Below are 19,423 nucleotides of genomic sequence, written 5' to 3' on the forward strand. Positions count from 1 at the left end.
TGTTTGGTAATCCTATAGCTGAATTTTAATTGAATCGTTGGAAGCATCAGGACCTAATAATAGCACTTCAGTTTTATTTTAATTTACTTGCACAGAGTTATGTCATCCAGACCTTAATGTTATTAGGCAAAAGAAAAGTTGTTCAAAATACATTTTTTGATAGGAAAATATAGCTGGAAGTCATCGGCACTGCTGTGATAGTTTATGTTATGTTTGCGGAGTGTTGAGCTTAAAGGAAGCATATAGAGAGAAAATAATAGAGGGCCAAGAATGGATCCTTGTGGAACGCCACAATGAATGTGTTTAGGGGTGAAGTAAAAAATCCAATACTTAATACTTAAAGCTACACATTGGTTATAGAAGAAAGTAGATTCCTAATTAAATCAATAGGAATTGCTAAATGTGATTTTAGCTTTTTAAATGATAACATGTGCTTGTTTATAGAACTTGCTATGTTATGCTCACTGCTTTGCATTTTTAATGTGCTTCATGTTTTAGCAGTTGCACTGTAGAGATAATTTTGTACTCTGTCCAATGGCCATGTTCTGGTACTTTTGGTCTATCCTAACCAAGCCACTGAGTCTCGAGGAACTGGGTCATCCACTGCTGCCTTCTGTTATGAAAAACAGATTTTAGAAGACAAGCCTATGATTCAGACAGGCCATCTGATCAGCTCTAAACAACATGTGCAGGATGATGATGTAGGCCAGTAATCTGCCTAAATATGCTCTTGTGGATCTTCCATCTTGTATGATGCATACTTAAACACTTTTGACTCTTACAGAATTGGTCAACAGACATTTATGTTCTTGCAAAAGATTTCTATTCTAAATAAGATCTGAATCCAGAAACAAGTCAGAAAAAATGTGTGTCAATTGATTAGCCCTCTTGTGAAATTTTAATTATTATTCAAATATTTCCCAACTGATGTTCAACAGAGCAAGGAATTGTTTCCACTGTATTTGCCAATATAGTGTCTCTTTTGGAGAAAGTCATATTTTTTTAAAGTGTGCTGGAATAAAAATAAAAAGTAACAATAAAATTGTAAAAATTGCCAAGGTTAATATTATTAGACTGGTTAAAAAGTTGTTGTTGTTTTTTTCAGCTGGCCACCAATGATTTGCCTAATTGTTTTGTCAGGGGACTGCAGATGCAAAATAGTCTTTTGGCTAATTCTGGCACATTGTACTTTTCAGTGTTATTAATGTGCATTGTGCCTGTCCAATAAAGCTAAAACATGAATAAAATAATAATAATTAACCTAACTTGCATATTTGTGTAAAATGTAAAAATAATAATAAATGAAAAAAAAAATTGTAAAATATTGATGTTCATTCATTCATTCCTTTTCTTGTCGGCTTAGTCCCTTTATTAATCCGGGATTGCCACCGCAGAATGAACTACCAACTTATCCAGCAAGTTTTTATGCAGCAGATGCCCTTCCAGCTGCAACCCATCTATGGGAAACATCCACACACTCATTCATACATTTGCTCATACACTCACCCAATTCATCTGTACCGCATGTCTTTGGACTGTGGGGGAAACCGGAGCACTTGGAGGAAACCCACGCGAACGCAGGGAGAACATGCAAACTCCACAGAGAAACGCCAACTGAGCCGAGGCTCAAGCCAGCGACCCAGCAACCTTCTTGCTGTGAGGCGACAGCACTACCTACTGCGCCACTGCTTCACCCAGTATTGATGTTAATAATAAAAAAATATTTTGTGAGTGTTAAATTAGCATATTAGAATGATTACTGAATGATCATGTGTGACTGGAGTAATTATGTCGAAAATTAAACCATGCTGTCACTGGTATAACTTGTACATACTATATTTTTCTTTTAATAAAAAAACACTAATTTTGAATAATAATGAAAATATTGTTTCATGCCATTATCTATTTGAAAAAACTTTTAAGGCCCCTGAAATATTTTGCTGCACATAAATAAAACAATAAATATGTCTAAGAAAAGAAATAAAAGCAACAAATCAAAACTTTTTTTGGATCTGGAAATGCTGAACAGTGACTCTTACCATAAAACCATATAAATGTACAAACTACAAATCTGGAGGCACTGTGTAATGAATGATGGAATAAATCTCATTATTGGCTGGAAAAGTGTTGTGGCACTGTATTAAACATATACAGATATTTAGGAAAATATGTTGAAGTCAAAATTATTAGCTCTTCTGTAAATTTTCTCTCCTATTTCCAATATTTCCCAAAAGATGTCAAAGCCAGGGATTTTTTCACACTATTTCCAATAATATTTTTTTTTCTTCTGTAGAAAGTCTTATTTGTTTTATAATAGAATAAAAAGAGATTTTAATGTTTTAAAGCCATTTTAAGGTCAATATTATTAACCCATTTAAGCTATATTTTTTTAGATTGTCTACAGAACAAATCATTATTATAAAATGCCTTGCCTAACCACACTAACCTGCCTAGTTAACCTAATTAACCTAGTTAAGCCTTTAAATGAATTTAAAACTAAATACTAGTGTCTTGAAAAATATCTAGTCAAATATTATTTACTGTCATCATGACAAAGATAAAATAAATCAATTATTAGAAATGAGTTATTAAAACTATTATGATTAGAAATGTGTTGATAAAGTATTTCCATTGAACATAAATTGTTGAAAAAAATATACAGAGAAGCTAATAATTCTGACTTCAACTGTATATTTTTATTATTTATCATTTTTAAGTCAGTTTAAGACATAATAATATTTTCATTCAGTTTAAGACATAATAAAATGTAATGATCTTTGGCTAATCTTTTTGTCAAACTTTCATCTTAAAATGCTTCATACAAAAATAGATACTCTTTTATAACACAGTTATTATTGTTGCCAGTTTTGTCTATTTTGTTCGCAAATTTAGAGACTCTCACTGTTGCTTTAACTCATTTTAATGTTTTGTTTACAATCTATTGACAATTTTCTAATACGTTTACCCATTTTTTATGAAAAAACCCATGCATTGTATTTTATTAATAAGTTAATATAACTTAAATCCCACTACAGTCTTTAATTTAAGTATTTTTTCAGAATAAAATTCAGTCAACATCTTGTTAATGACGAGCAGATTGGAAGTGACTGACATATAGATGTTATTTAGCCTTAAGGGCCTGCTTCGTCTAAAAAACAGAAGCATACAAATATGTTAATGAGGATATGGGAATATATTTTGAGAAACGGAAACCAATGAGTCTTACAAAGGAAAGAACAACTTGACTTGGCAGGTCAGAGGGTGTCGTGATGCAGTGACAAAATATCAAAGCATGGTAAGCTTTCAGAAAGCAAGCAAGCTGATCACTCAAGACAGCCTCATTTATCTCAGCATGGCCCAGGCCCGCTGATGGAGATCCTCTGAGAATACAGAAAGACTGCAAGAGGATGCTGACCACACAAAACTAGCAACCACTTCGCAACCGTAACACAATGACCTTGTGAGAAGCTCGTCACTATCAATGTTAATAAAGACCATCAGTTCAGTCCAGAATGCTTCATAATGCACTGGACCACCCACACATATATCAGTGGCGCCAGAACACGAGTACAACCCACTCATGCTGATTCCTTTGTAATCTTTTAGTATATTTATATTGCGCTTCGATTTGCACCAACCTGCTGGGAACCTCTTGTGTTCTTTGTTTTGGCAGATTAGTGCGACGTGTTTTCCTTGACTGTTTGAAAAAAAGATTCAACTTAATACACGATCCAGCTTTAATGAAGCTCCCTGCGGCGACGAGCGTACACATGCTGAACATCTGCCCTCTGCAGTTTAGCTGTGGATGTTCACAGTGCGTTGTAGTTACAGAGTGAGGCTCAGAAATCTCCCCCGCAGCAGATGAGAAGGACGCACACCGTGCAAACCGAGGGAGACACATTGACTGTATTGATTTTTTTGAGCTCCAAGCTGGAGAATCACCAGCAGCAGCATCAAATCTGTTCCTGCGCCCTGAAGAGTCTCTTCACGCTCTGTAACTTCATCAGCAAACACTACAATCAGGTTTTCTTCCTAAAGTCTCAGATTAGAATGAGCCTCGATTCCATGTGTTGGTTCTCCAGCCTTTATAGGAACAATAGCTGAATGGTAATAATCACTTGAGCTGTGCTTGTGTGGTGCGTTTCTGACTTTGGCCAGCACACTCTCGCAGTAGAAATGGCCCAGAGATTTGCACTGAGCTTTCAGGGAAGTGTTTGTGTGCACAATTTGCAGATCTCAGGAGATTGGAGCTGAAAGAGAGTGGGAGAGAGTGTGATTATATTCCTACAGGGGACGAGTCGCAGTGTGAATGCAGCAGGAAAGATTATTCAACTAATCCCAAACTCCAACAGACAAGAGCAGAGTTTTAAAATGTTACTAACTTCAACCCAAGATTCTTTTCAGTATTTTTTGGCACACACAAAAAAAATGTTTCACCTTAAAATCATTATTTAATCACGCTTTACTTGTTTTAAACTTTTACTTTTATTTTTTTTCTACTGTTGAACACAAAAAAAAAGTCACCAGCGATCAAGCCTGAGCAGATCGCTGATATATACACTGATTGGTAGCGGACTAATCTGCCATTTCATGGACTGCAATATCCAGTCATGCATCACACACACACACACACACACACACACACACACACACACACACACACACACACACACACACACACACAGCTGTTCCTGATCCTGACTGATTGCATACACAGCCGGAGGATTGTCAAAGACTGATTACATGGACTATTTAAGCAGCACAGGCACACACACTAGTTGCTGAGTCTTGTTTACTGCACTTGTGATATTACAACACGTTTCCTTATTCTTGCTTTGTCATGTTTGGACCCTCACCTTGCTTGTATGCTTATTCCTTTCTGCTGCCTGCCTTTTGACCATCTGCCTGCTTATTTGACTTCAACTCTGGATTGCCTGTGTACATCTGCTTACTCCTGGTTTGACCATTGCTTTCCTGACCATTCACTGTTCACTGTGAACTTTTATTTGGACACTTTTGTTGTCTGTGCACATCACGTTACACATAGTATCTGTTTTTTTCCTACTATGGGAGTCAATGGTTATAAGAGTTAAGCTCTCTACAGAATATCTACTTTTCTGTGTATTTTTTTAAGAAACGTTTACATTTTGGGGGGTTAAACTATCCATAAAAAAAAAAGTTTTAAACTTAGATATAGATTTGCAATTGTTTTTCTTTCCTCAATCATTTTTCTTTAACACCTTTTTCTACTTCACTAACCTATTTTTCTCAGCCAACTTCTTTGTCACTTTTATAGTTTTTTTCCTCTCATAAAACTGTTAACTGTTTGCTCAGGCTACTTATTTTAAATGAGCTAAAATAACACAATTCTTGAGTTTTCTTTGGGGCAACCTAATTGTTTTATGTTCAATCCGCTTAAATTTGTACAAACTAATAAGTAAACTAAATTGATTTGTGTTGGGACAGCATGAAGGAATTGTGTGGAAGCCACCATTTTTTACAATGTAAAATTAAAACAATACCCAACCCTAATCTTAAATGATTTATTTATATATTTATTTTTTGGCTGGAATGTCAGGAGATAACATTGACCAGGGAAAAAGATATTCGATATCCATTACAGTAGCTTCCACTCTCGTTCAAAAGTTTCCACATTTGAAGTTCCGGAAATTTTCACAAGTTTTTGTTTTATTTTGCTTCTTTACTGGTCTTCTTCATCTAACATATTTTCTCCACCTTTTCTTCACCTTCTTCATCTTCCTCTTTTAAATTTTTTTTACCTCTTTCTTTATCTTCATTGTCTTTTTCTTCATCTTCGTCTTGTTCTGCACCTTCTTCACTATTTCTTCACTTTTTCACTACTTCACAATGCAATTCTTGTTCTTGTTCTTATTCTTTATCTTTTTCCATACCTTTCTTATTCTGATCATCTTAGAATAATCAGCTTTATCTTCATTTTGTCAATAGCTATTTTTCTATCCACCTATTTTTAAGGAAACGCCAAGATGAACACAACTTTTGAAAATGCGCATAAAAGTATGCGCATAATTGAGTAGGATAAACTTTTTATTCTATAAGAAAAGATGCCTATAAACTGCTATGAAAACACTTTTACCAAACAAATTCCAGTATGCACATTAAAAAAGGTCACATGATTTTGTTATAAGATCATGTGATGATAAAAATGTGTGCGAATGGACAAACCAGCAGGCTGAGCACATTGTAAGACATTTGAAAAGTTGTTTTGGTTATTCTAAAACGCCTTAAACATTTTGGTATTAGTGTTATTATATTATTAATCACCTCCAGAACTGTTAAGAGCATTTATGGTCCATGTCTTCAAACACCATATCGTGTTCAGTACGTGTCAGCATTGTCTTTTGAGGAGCAAGTCATTTATTAAATGAAGAAAAGATTCACACATCTTCTTCTACTCCAGCAAATTACGTATTTACTTTTGATATTTGGTGCCAGTTCATCATGAAGTGACGATTTTGTTCTCTTTGACTTACTGGATGGAAACGCTGCTTTATTCGCATACCTTGTTTCCGATACTACAGATTTGTACATATATTATCTTTGCATCTTTGGATGGAAACATAGCTAATCACCTTCTTTATCATCTTATTCTTCTCAACTACTTTCTTTACCACTTCTTTTTCACTTTCTACATAGGGAAATTGCGTCATGATTATGATGTTATGATGAATGGCATCGTTGCAAATGTGACTGAACTCATTTAATAACAAATGAAACAAAAATCAATGTTTCTTTTTTTAATGTTTCTGTTTTAATACTTGAAAATATCTCATCTCTGTTCACAGCTCATACCGTTTGGATAAGTCTAGCCGGGACATGGTCAAATACCTCACCAACATCACTGCAGATTTAAGGTGAATATGAGCAGATAGATTTGCATGCACAAGTCAACTTAAAGTCACTTCTTTTAACCTAATTTTTTAGTATTCTCTAAAGAGATCTCCAGACACAACTTATTAAAACTATTTAAAGTTTTGAAGAGTAACTTAGCATAATCAGTATGTATGAAATGGCTTTATTCTTTTTCCTTTCTCTAGCTCTTTACTCTATATTCATATTTCAGGAATCCTGTGGTGTGGAATTTTCTAGCTAGTATTCAGTGTAAAGGCACAGTGGCTCATTAAATAGCCTCTAATTTGCATTGTGCTTAATTTTCCAGCGTTGGTTAGATGCTTCACCACTGCCAATTGGACATTTTTAGGTTTGATTGAAGTCAGAAAGAAAGAAGGCTTTAAAAAATGTAAAAGTTTTAGCTCTCAAACTTTTTTCCCATTGTTCACAATAATTATCAAATTTCAAAATAAGATTCAAAAATCACTTTTATGTTTTAAGAATGCAATGTTCTTAAGAGTTCAAACTGTTTTTAAGTAATAATTTTGCATAGCCCATGGTGTTGGAGTGGATAAGGATTTTTTGTAACACTAGAATACATGATATGAATAAGATATATGAATGAATATGTTATATTATATGTTATATCTCTCTGTTAAACAGAAATTGGGGAAAAAATAAACAAGGGGTCTAATAATTCAGGAGAGCTAATAATTCTGACCCAGGGTTACATTGTTGAGAACCAAGAAATATGTACCCTGGGTACATATATGTACCTACAGTTTTGGTTTTTACAAATCCACTAGAGGCCGGATTTGTGAAATTTGTCATAACATTACTTGGGCACATTTCCTCATATGTGCCATTTTTTGTAAATCCGCTGTGTACATTCCTGTAAATCTCAACGTCCTCCTCACGCACATATATGAGAAAAGCTGATTGGCTTGTAGATGTGCATAATACTGTAAATCAGCTTGATATTGACCAACCGTCGTCTTCCCTAAACCAAACTGATTGTGTTTTCAAAATCACACTAGAAGAGAAAAGCTATCACCACCACTTCTTTATTATGGTTTCATTTTACCACCTGGTTTCTGGAACAGTCCTTCACCAGACCCAAACCACAGTTTGTTTCATTCTGCATTCGTGGTGAGCTATTAAGCAAACCAGAAATGCCAGAAAAGCCGTTCATATGGAGACGAGCAGTAAGCTTTACTGCCCCATAGCATTTGTTTTAAACACAAAATACAGCCATATGCACCTGCATTCAAACATTTCTCGGTTCTCAAAAATATAGCTCCGTTCACATAATCCCTGATCCTGCTTTAGACATTTTAAATGCATAGACGACATTTTTTTAACTATCTTTGTTATGACAACTTGACATAACTAAATACATCAAAACCTGTCTTTATCTTTACCATGATAGCTTGACACTATCAAGACAATATAACTTGTCATAAATCTTTCATAAACATGATAGTCATGAGACCATTATAAATGGAATATAAATTGTATAGCAGCATCATTATTTTTTTTTTCTAGACCTTGACTGCAATGGTACAAATTGAATTTGTCATTAAAATGTCATTAAGTATTTATGAAATTGTTAATTTATTTGTCAGGGTATTGACGCTTTTACTTAGAACTTTTAATGACACAATTTTTTTTTCACTAAAAAGTGATCAGAAATATATTCATGGCACATTTATAATGGCCTCATGACAATCATGTCCAATTTATGATGGGAATTGTAAGTTGTCATGACAAAGACAAGCTGTGATGTACTGTACTTGTTTATGTCAAAGACATCTCAAACAATGCTATCTTTGCATTTAAAATGACATAACAGTTGTCATAAGCATGTATAACATCTTCGTTTTCATGACGTGCCATGTGATGATTATAAAGGTGTCATGACAGTCTTATGAACACTCCCTTTGAGTATAGTGTTGCTGGATATTTATAAATAAGGCTTTGTACATGTTTTTTTCAAAAATATATATTTGCATTTAACATTGTATTCACAGAGTTGTAATATTTAGTTTATATTATGTTTCCTTATCTCGAATTTTTGGGGATCCTGGTTGATCTTTTTCTTTTTTAAAAATAAAGAATTGACTTGCAGATTTTTTATGCAGGAGTCTATAAATACAGTAGATAGTTAGATAAATACTGTAGATAGACAGACAATGTATACATTTTACTTTCTTCTTTCCTCTTTTCTTTTCTTCTTTTTGTTGTCATCCTCACTGCATGCCTAGTCAAAGCTACCATCTTCAGACCTCTAGGGAAATCCATCCCAGCATCACACTGGAACCGTCGCCCAACTACAACTCCCCCAAATTCCGCTCCAGGAACCAGAGCTACATGAGAGCGGTCAGCACCCTGAGTCAGGCCAGCTGTGTCAGCCAGGTCAGCCAGGTGAGAGACACATCTGCCCGACTTCACTGTGTTCAAGGTAATCCAGGACTTTTTACACTCACAGTCACAGTGCAGAAAAACACAACACAAACAGAGGATTTAGAGCCCAGTTTCCCATTTATATCAAATATAGTGTTATTGTGCTTGCCGGTTTTTAAATTGTCAGATGTATCAGCAGCTAACATCTAAACCGCTCTTTTAAAGTGAAGTAATGGGGGTTGTATTGATTTGGCTTGAGGTCTTACAACTGGGTTTTTATTCTCGAGACCCTGATTTTTGCACACACGCTTACTCTAGACTTCTGAGAATCGTCAGTGGCTTGCTGCGGTCATTAGGGGATAATTCCCTTTCAATGGAACGCGATGGATTTTAGAGATTGCTAAATGGGAATCTGATGGCTTGTTAGAATCCTATCAGGCGAGTTCAGCTCGACTAGACAGATATCGCTTTATCACTGACATTCTCATCTCAGATTTTCCGAAGCGATCTAAGCAGGTATTGCTCAGGAATGAGGAGGATTCAAGGAAAGCATTTCATTTCCTCAGACTTCAGCAGGAAGACTTAATGTTTTATCCGCAGAGATTGTGTTGTGACCGTATCGCAGTTTTTATCTCACGTACAGTCCTGTGTAGATAAGATTAGACTGTTCGCTGGGACTAAGGGAGAAATATAGGCCCAACAGCAAATAAAGCCAAGAAAGCAGCCGTGGGAAAAAAAAAGAAGTTGGTCTGAACATGCTGAGATGTGTTGTCTGGGTTTTTCTGGTTCTGCAGGTGAGCGAGACCGAGGTCAATGGGCAGTTTGAGTCGGTGTGTGAATCCGTGTTCAGTGAGGTGGAATCTCAGGCCATGGACGCTTTGGACTTGCCGGGCTGCTTCAGGACACGTAGCCACAGTTACCTGCGAGCCATCCAGGCCGGATTTTCCCAGGACGATGACTGCGTCCCCTCCATGACATCATCTACTGTCACATCCACCATCAGGTCCACCACAGGTAAGTGGGCTTTCTAGGTGGATAGCCATGCGCCCCTGTGTCTGGTCTTGGCTTGTGTTTGTGTCAAAGTACAAGTTGCAAGATTCCAAAAAACTTTTTAAATAAAAATAATAAATAATATATATTTTTTATTTGTTAAAACTGACTTTGGTATAGTAGAGTTTGATGAAATAGCAATGATTTATTTTATTTATAATACAGTTTTGTGGGACTGAGGATCTCTATGACAGTGAGACTTTTTACAATTTAAGAAGCCGATCACACCAAACGTGCTTTTTGTTTAGAGGATGATTTTTTGGATGATTTACTTACGGCCATGAGCGTTTTGCACGCCTCAAGTTTTAACCCCCTGCTGGGCCTAATGTTTTTCCCATGCACGCTGTGTGCTTGCAGTTGAAAAAAGTAAACTCTGAGCAGAAAAGCGAGTTACGTCAGTTGCGTCTTTTTCATTCTCCAATCAAATGAAAGCAGAGGTGGGGATTCCATTGAGGTGACTGCAGTGTTTGTCAAGACGACTATGGAGACTTTTAAAGATAGAGGAGAGTGATTAGTGGTTACTGTTTTGAGTTATCCGCAGCAAGAAGGTCGCTGGTTCAAGCCTCGGGTGGGTCAGTTGGCATTTCTGTGTGGAGGTTGCATATTCTCCTCATGTTCATGTGGGTTTCCTCTGGGTGCTCCGATTTCCCTCACAGTCCAAAGACATGCGCTATAGGTGAATTAGGTAAGCTTAATTGTCTGTAGTGTATGAGTGTGAATGAGTGTGTACGGGTGTTTTACACTGATGGGTAGCAGCTGAAAGGGTAACAGCTGGAAGGGCATCCGCTGCATAAAACCTATGCTGGATCAGTTGGTGGTTCATTCCACTGTGGCGACCCCAGATTATTAAAGGGACTAAGCCGAAAAGAAAATAAATGAATGAATGGATGAATTAGTTAATTAATTAATTAAAATTATAACAAAATCAACAGAAACACTCGGGCACAAAAGGCAGCTGATTCAGTCGTTACCTAGTGACATAAAAAGCGCACCACACTTCTTCTTTTTTTCTTGTCACAAAAAGGCATTGCAGTGTGCCTCGCGCTTTTGGAAAGTAAAAGCGTGTTCGGTGTGATCGGCCCTCACTTATGACCTATTAAAGTTAATTGCTAACTGATGTGTCAACTGACTTAATTTCTGTTTCAGTTTCATTCTGATCCTAAAAGGCATACCTGAGTCAGTTTTACAACTGTAAACATTAAAATGATGAATGAGCAATTTGATTAAGAAAATGTCAGTTTAGAAGCAAGAGCACTTCATTTCATGAATTTAAGATCTGCATGGCTTAATTATTGAGTGTAGATGCAGAACTCATTGAAATCGTTACAAAATGAAAAATATAAAATGAAATTCAGAATGGAGGAAAAGCTGTTCATCTTAATGATGATTTATTCTTTAATATAGCACTGTATTACGTGTGGCATGGCATGCATGCATGTGAACGGCTTGCAGCAGAGTGGTTGTTTTGTGTACGGCTTCTTAACCCAGAGGTAAGTGCTGGTGTGCCTCAGAGCATAAGAATATGAACCCTATTGAATTCAATCCCCAAATATTGTGCTCAAAAATAAATACATAAAATGGTGAAAAGTGAAACATCCCCTTTTTAAAATACTGTATCCAAATTAAGATATGACCTTTTTTATTCTTCCACTGTGTGTTTTGTCTCTCAAGATTTTCAATTTGGATCTCTACCTTGTCCTATTTTCTGCCTCAGTTGACTCTTGGCTAACAGACAGGGAGGGGGTGAAAAGCAATGATGGAGACACAAGGTGGTGTGTATTGCGATCCCAAAATGTTTCTCAGTCGGATGATTGTCACTCTGTGGGCTCTCTGTTTCTCACTTTCGCACATCTTCTAGTCTCTCTCTCTCTCTCTGTCCCTCTCTCGCTTTCTCTTCTGGGCGTGAAGGTGGTTTTAAACGCATCAGTTTTGAGTTCTCTCTCCCACAGGGTCCGCAACTGAAGCTGTGCTTGTTTAAAGGGTCAGTGGTGAAACAGGCCCCTTAAATAAATAGAATTAAATGCATCAGAGTCTAATCCCTGGACATGTGAGGACTAAGGCCAAAAATCAGTTTAGACGAACATTATGCTAGCGTTTTTGCACTGCCTTCTCACTGATATATGCTTGAAGTATTATGAGCAATATTGGCTTTCTTATAAACAGAGTCTCTTTTTGAGCTTAATTTGAATCAATTCCTAATAGTAAATGCCATATATTATGGAACAGTGACTGGGCAAGGAATATCTTAAAGTATACAATCACTGATCACCAAAATTTCAAGTTAACTTATTGCTAAAGCAATGAGCAAATAGTTTTGTTTGAATTTGGCTGTTTGTGTGTCGAGGTACCGGTTAAAAACAATGATTCCCCCAGTAAAGACCTGGTCAGTGATGTGTCAAAGTGGACCTCTCATGTTCAATAGGGTTCATACCTGCTTTGCTGAGACACACACACACACACACACACACACAAAAAGAGACTGAAAGCTTTTGCTCGCAATTGCCTCCTTTCAAGGCACAAAACACAGACCTGCTCTGTCAGAGGGACCTGATGATGCTCTATAGATGCCATTGTTATTATCCCCTGCAGGTGTCCTCAGGCTTCAGTTCTCTGTTTTGTGCTTTGAGAGATATGCAAATAGAGGATGGAGTGAGAAGGCAGAGTAATAACAGAGAAAAAAAGCTGTGAGTCAAAATGGGATCTGTTTGGTAGCATGATCGCAATAACTCAAAATAACTAGCTCCCGTCATCTAAAGCAGAGGGAGCTGAGATTGCATTGGTTGCATACTGAGCAAATCTCGAAACAATCTGTGAGATTTTACAAAGCCCTTTGATTTGCTAATTGCATACATCCCTGAATCTCTTTCCTGCAAATAATTAACTCCCATATCCATTCATTTTAATCTGACCTATGTGATCCTTCATACACAAAAAAATTTAACCTTGATCTGGCCCGAAACTTATTTTGGCTCACATATATTTGGTTGAATAGAGCCTGCAAACTGCACAAATCCCAGCTGGCTTCACCGCTGGGCACATTATATACAATGGCATTTTTATATTTTTCTTCCAGAGGGAAATGATGTGCTGGAGGGCACTGGTTTGCTTAATGAGGACAATTTACCCAGCGAGGGGCCAGACTTGACCTCCATGGCCCATGGCAATACGGGCTTCCGCAGGAGAGGAGATGAATCAGGCACCCTTTATGGTAATGGCTCACCATCCAGGACTCCCTTGTTTCCCCCATTGAAAACGAGTGCACCCATCAGGCCACGGCCTGTTCAGTCAAGTGTCCAGGAGACGGCAGATCTGGCCCTGGCCATCAGCCAGCAGTGGAGAGAGGATGTGTCAGCCATGCGTAAGGAGTTAGCCGAGCTCAGGAAGGATCTGTGCACAGAGCTCAGAGCCTTTAACAGGAACTTTTCCACCTTTACACAACATTACAGCACATGGTCACCGAGCTGTGTGAGGGAAACCCAGACAGCTGCACCTCAAGTGTCTGTCAGCACCCAGGCAGGAAGCAAGACCCTGGTGCGTCAGAACACAGCGGATGCAGCGGTTAACTGCCCATCACCAGTTGATCCCAGTGTTTTATCCATGTCTCCCTCTGAACCTGCAGATAGAAACGTTCTGCAGGTCTCAACGTCATCACCATTTTTTCAAACTGACCCCAACTCTGAATTAGCAGACATTGATGATCCTACTTTTGCTAATCTTACCCCTCCAGATCCAGTTGATGTTACATCGCTTTGTTGGCCTGATCTAGATTCAGACTCTATGACTCCTCCTGATCCTCCAGAACCAGTACCAGAAGTAGAATCCTATTGCTTTACAAAGTCATCCACTCCTGAGCATGTTGAATCAATTGTTTTAGACTTTACAAATGTAGAGCTTGTGAACCTGGCCAGTTTGCAATGGCCTAAACTGGATCCGGAAGATACTGGCTCTTCACTACACGAATCTCTCGATCAGCCCTCTCCGGGGTCTCCGGAAGAGCTTGGTCCATGTACACCCGAGCTTGTTATCACAACTACACAGGAACGGTCAGTCCTAGAATCAATGCAACCATTGTTGCTGAGTCATTTAGATGAAGAACAAATAGACTTCACATTGCCCGAACTGGACCCCAGTGTTCTGAGTCCATTGACCTTGGATTCTATGAATCTTCATGACTTAAAATGGCCAAGTTTAGAATCTCTCGAACTCAATGTTTCTGGCTCTCAAAGCCCAGGTCCTTTAGATCTAGCTTTGCCAAACCCTCCAACTCCAGAAACTGTCTACACATGCTCCTTTGAGTCTACAGCACAAGAACCACCCCTTCCAGAACTTTTGGACACCATTTATCTCCAGCCTGCCACACCAGAGCCCGAATCGCGAACAGACTCTGACATATCAAACCCAGCAAGCCCCGAACCTCATTTTCCCACTTGTCAAAAGTCAAGTACACATGAACTAGACTCTCAGGCTCTTGTTTTATGGTCCAAAAAGGACACATTCATGATCTTTCGAGAAGAAGATGGTGCAGAGTCCTGCTCTGAAGAGAAAGATGGTCAGAATGTAGCTTCTTCTGACACGATGATTAATTTTGCAGTCCAGTCAGACGCTGTTGACTCAGGTCCTCTTGAGTCTGAGACTCTTTTCTCTGCCGTTCTGTGCTCAATTGAGTCAGACACTTTCGATCCTGAAGTCACGAGCATGGATGAACCAACAACACAAGGGTCGAATCCACCCGGACTTGCCACCATAGACCCAGCGACTGTGCACCCCTTCAATTTATCCCTGCTGGAGCTTCAGTCGGCTTTAGATGTGTCTAAGAGCGAAACAAGCGATAATGGGTCACCAAAGGGAACAGCAGCCATAAGCAGCCCTTCTTATTCTCCATCCCGTAGGGATTTTCTGTGGATTCGGTGGCAGCGGAAAACGCGTGGACGGCAGCCAATGTCACGGAGTGCCAGTATGGAAATTTACCACAAGAAATACTCAAACAATTCAGAGATGTCTTATATGTCACTGTCACTCTGAGCTCTTCGAAAGTGCATGAAGCTACACGGGGTGTGCAATAGATAATCATAAGATGTAATATTTGCTGACAGAATACAAGACTGTTAAGTTATGTAGCAAGATGTTTACAGGTTTGTGTCTCTCCAAAGTGTGTGTGTGTAATTATATAAAAGAGAATGAGAAGTAGAGAGTGTGGAAAGGACAAAAGATGAAGGGGGTTGCTACATTTTAGGCATGGATGAGGTTATGAGAGAGGTTGTAGCTAAAAGCAGTCTGATGACAAAAATGGCACTGCATTAGTGTACTTCAGACATTCAGCACCTATTTACTCTGTGAAACCAGTGAGTCACCTTGAACTTCACTCCTCTCCAGGGACATTCTTTACAGAGACTCAGATGTATTTTAGTAAATACTGTGATTGTTTTTTTGGCGGAGAACGAAGACTTCCAGTCAAGACACTCTTGCCAATAAACTTTAGAAACTACCGAGTAAACTGTAAAATAAATCTCTGTACAAACCTATCTTGGATCAACCAGGAATTTGTACCTTGGTCATGTTCTGTGAGGGCGAAGGCATAGGGATAATCCTTTTTCAGATGGAACAAGACTGAATGTTGGCCAAAGACTACCTGAAACAACTGCTTGGATACATTTTATGGATTTTTGATAATCTGTTTTTTTCTCTGAATGTAATGTAATGGTCATTTTTCTGGTGTGAATAATGGAATCCTTTATTCCATTTAACTCAAAGTCTTCAGAGCCAAAGTCTCACTGTAAAAGTGGAGGACAATTTAGTACTGTGAATTTTCCAAAGACACGACGGCTATGTTATGATACTGTGTAAAGTGACTGATTTTCTTTTTCTCTTTTTTTTTCTTTAAAACCTATATCTTGAGGGGACGTTGGACATGCTGAATGTGATATTTTTTGATTCCCTTTCTGGACATATATGGAAATATTTGAGATTTTAATATTGAATCACTATTTCTTAAAATGACTTACATTTACAGAGGTCCGACGTACTGTTAGTCTGCTCTGTTTACTTGAATAGGAGCATGTAGTTCATTATACAGTTTATTTGATTTGGGAAATAGATCTACAGGCCACAGAAATGCATACTGGTTAGGAAGTAAGTCCTGTGGTCTAAACAAACAAATTGAAGGGACTGTCCAATATTTGTACAGTTAGCAGTAAACAAAATTTATCATGCACACTTCTTACAAATCCATGCTAATCTTTCAAATCCACATATATTATTATAAAAGAGATACTACATACTGTTTGCTCTTGAAACACAAGTATAATATATTCCACAGGGATTCCCTCTTTTATTGTACATATGCAGCCGATTGTATCCTGTGACTTTTTTCTCTTCAAATATTAATAACATTACAGACACAACAGCTCCATGTGTTAAAAAATGATGCCAGTTTTTTTGAGCCAGTATAGTGACTAAAGATATCAATGCCAAATCAGCAGTCTAAATCTATTAATATCAAAATTATGTACGTATCAGGGTACTTACGGAAACACTCCGGCTATCCCTGTTATTAACTGGCATTAATGGGCTATATGCACAGCTAGTAATTTTTCAGCCGGTGAGAGCATTATATGACTATTTTAAATTTTATAAGGTTCATTTTACAGCATCGATGTATATGTATGATAGACATAAGCATCCATTAAGTTGTTAAAGCGTAAATAGAGACGAAAACTCATGCGCCGTCATTAGCAGCAGGCCAGCGCAGAAACTCCATTGAAAATATTAAGGTAAAATTAATTAACATATTTTAAAGACATGGCACAGAAAAATATAATTTAATGCAGTGTTTTTTTGTTTGGTCTGATACCAACTTTATATCGTATCTCAGCCAGGCAGTAAAGATCTTTTTAAAAGAATTCACATCTTAACGCAGTAACCGGAAGCACAGAGGCTGGCTAACTGAAACTAAAAGTCTGTGTGCATATACCTAATTCACTAAGGTGGTATTGACAAATGTAGAGCAATGGACTTGTATCTGGCAATCAGATGAAATTTCAAAACCAGATACAGTGATCTTTCATTTGCTAGCAACAGTTTTACATTAAATTGGTTTTAAAATAAAAGTTCCTAAGGGAGTTAATATAGTTGAGACTACAGAATAACATTATTAAATCAAATCAAATCACTTTTATTGTCACATCATCAGCAGCACGTCTGCTATGATGAGTGAAAAGCAGACAGTACAAAATACAGACAGTGCAAGTACAACGACTCCCAAAAAGAACAGGAAAATGTAAAATGGACAGCGATATGTGCAATGAATAGGTGTTCACAAAGTTGTAGTCAGTATTGTTTCAAGATAGGCAGTATTGTTTTATTGTTATTATTTGCAGTGAATGTATTTTTATTTTCCATCAAGTGGTTGTAGCTAATTGCATCTAAATGTATTTAGATTTGTTCACTTGTTGTTGTTTTTAGTAAAAACCTTGAGTTTCAAGGCTTTCAGTTCGTTTGTAGTTAGATAGCCAACCGAAAGATGTTAACAGTGTGTTTTGAGAACAGTGCATATACTGGATGGTCTTAAAAGCTTTCGAAGACTTTAAATGTGTTTCCCTACTAATTCAACCTAGTTACATATCTTTAATCTGTAAATATTTAATGTTGCAATGGAAATCTTGGCTAATTCCCAGTTCGCATGCCACTACTAAGTATGGTATGGTCATTAAACTACACCCATTACAACTCAACAACCATGATGTGTGTAGTGTAGTGCAACAAATTGTGGAAAATACTCCTCAAAAAGCACATAAAGATGCATACAGTATTTTGAACATTCACTGGACACAGTTAGCAGATTTAACCTACTATTTCCACATATTAGGAGGATGCTGATCCTTATATCACATACTATATAGTATGCCAAGCATGCGTATTGGGATTTAGCCATTGCTAACAGGTCTTCCTTTATCCATAACAGAGCTCTCAGGCCTTATTTTACAGCATTGTCCACACATTGCCCTCTTCTGTGCTGGAGAGCTATTTCTTGAGTAATAAAAGTGGGTTTTACAAACATATCTAGAACAGACCCACAGGTGCTTAAAGTACAGGACAAAACTGACTGTAGCAACTCTGGACACGCATTAAGACGCTCACTGGTCCCATTTCTACAATATGAAGTCATTGCAAGTCATTTCAGTGGGCAGGAAATACCTGACAGAGCCTTATGGGTCATTTAAGTGTAGTAAAAGCAGTGTTTCTCTTATTGGAAGGGTTTCCTGGTACTGCACATTTCATTGGCTGCTTGTGCATTGTGTGCCTTGTCTTGCTCATGAATGTGGGCGTTTAACCACCCAGCCTCAATATTGTTGTGCCACTGTGATTTTATCCATTGATTTAACTCTTAATGGCTTCAAAATTCCAAAATGAAAGCACTTTGACTGTAAGGTTTCAAATATTAACCACAGAGACCCGAAGCCTGAAAAAAAAACATGTGAAAACAAGCCTCTTTATCTCTGTGTATCTTCATTTCTGTCAGCTGATTGTTGTTGTTTATTTTCCTGAGATCATCCTAAATGTCTGCAATCACGATGATCTGTACCTAAGTGAATGTTAATTATTTCTTTAAATAATAAAATGACAACTTTTACATGAGCTGTTTTAGACCGTTGCATGGTGGTCTCTGAATTAGGAGTGTACTGTAAGCTACTAAACCTCTCTCTACTCATTTCTCTTCACAAACACACACACACACACACGTGCACATTTGTTTGTTTTCTCTTTAACTGGTAAGAGTTATACTACTTGATCTGCTGTAATAATAATATTAATTTCCTTTTGTAGGCCTATGCAAAGTTCATAGCTGAGCAAATTGCCACAAGCAGTAACACTTTCGATGTCATAGTAAATAATCCAGCGTGACGTTATGCAAAAGCGCGAATTGATGAGAAGGTTCTGCATGGCGATTGGGGATTATGATTTCGATTCTGATATTGTTAGCTTTACTAGAACTTGAAGATTTAATTCAGGTTGAAGTGATTTTTTTTGTACTACTTTTTTTTGTTGCGTTGAGGGTTTGGGATATTGCTTTTCTGTGGTGTATGGTCTTTAAAACACACAG

At 37.6% G+C, this 19,423-nt stretch overlaps 1 protein-coding gene across 11 annotated transcripts in view; it reads left to right on the forward strand.

The window, feature by feature from the left end:
- Positions 1-19,423, forward strand: part of dlgap2a (discs, large (Drosophila) homolog-associated protein 2a) — a 249,872-nt gene that overhangs the window by 203,171 nt on the left and 27,278 nt on the right. For 8 of the 11 annotated variants that reach the window (XM_087290537.1, XM_087290539.1, XM_087290535.1 and 5 more), the window contains 3 exons: positions 6,825-6,893; positions 9,135-9,294; positions 10,068-10,287. In XM_087290537.1, coding sequence (XP_087146663.1) covers positions 6,825-6,893; positions 9,135-9,294; positions 10,068-10,287 — 449 coding nt within the window. Of the gene's footprint in view, positions 1-6,824; positions 6,894-9,134; positions 9,295-10,067; positions 10,288-13,396; positions 17,492-19,423 lie in introns of those variants that run through there. The other 3 variants (XM_087290533.1, XM_087290534.1, XM_087290543.1) reach the window with 2 other exon arrangements.

The sequence above is a fragment of the Danio rerio genome, chromosome 17 (genome assembly GCF_052040795.2).
Source record: "Danio rerio strain M-AB ecotype USA chromosome 17, GRCz13ab, whole genome shotgun sequence".
Taxonomy (NCBI): domain Eukaryota; kingdom Metazoa; phylum Chordata; class Actinopteri; order Cypriniformes; family Danionidae; genus Danio; species Danio rerio.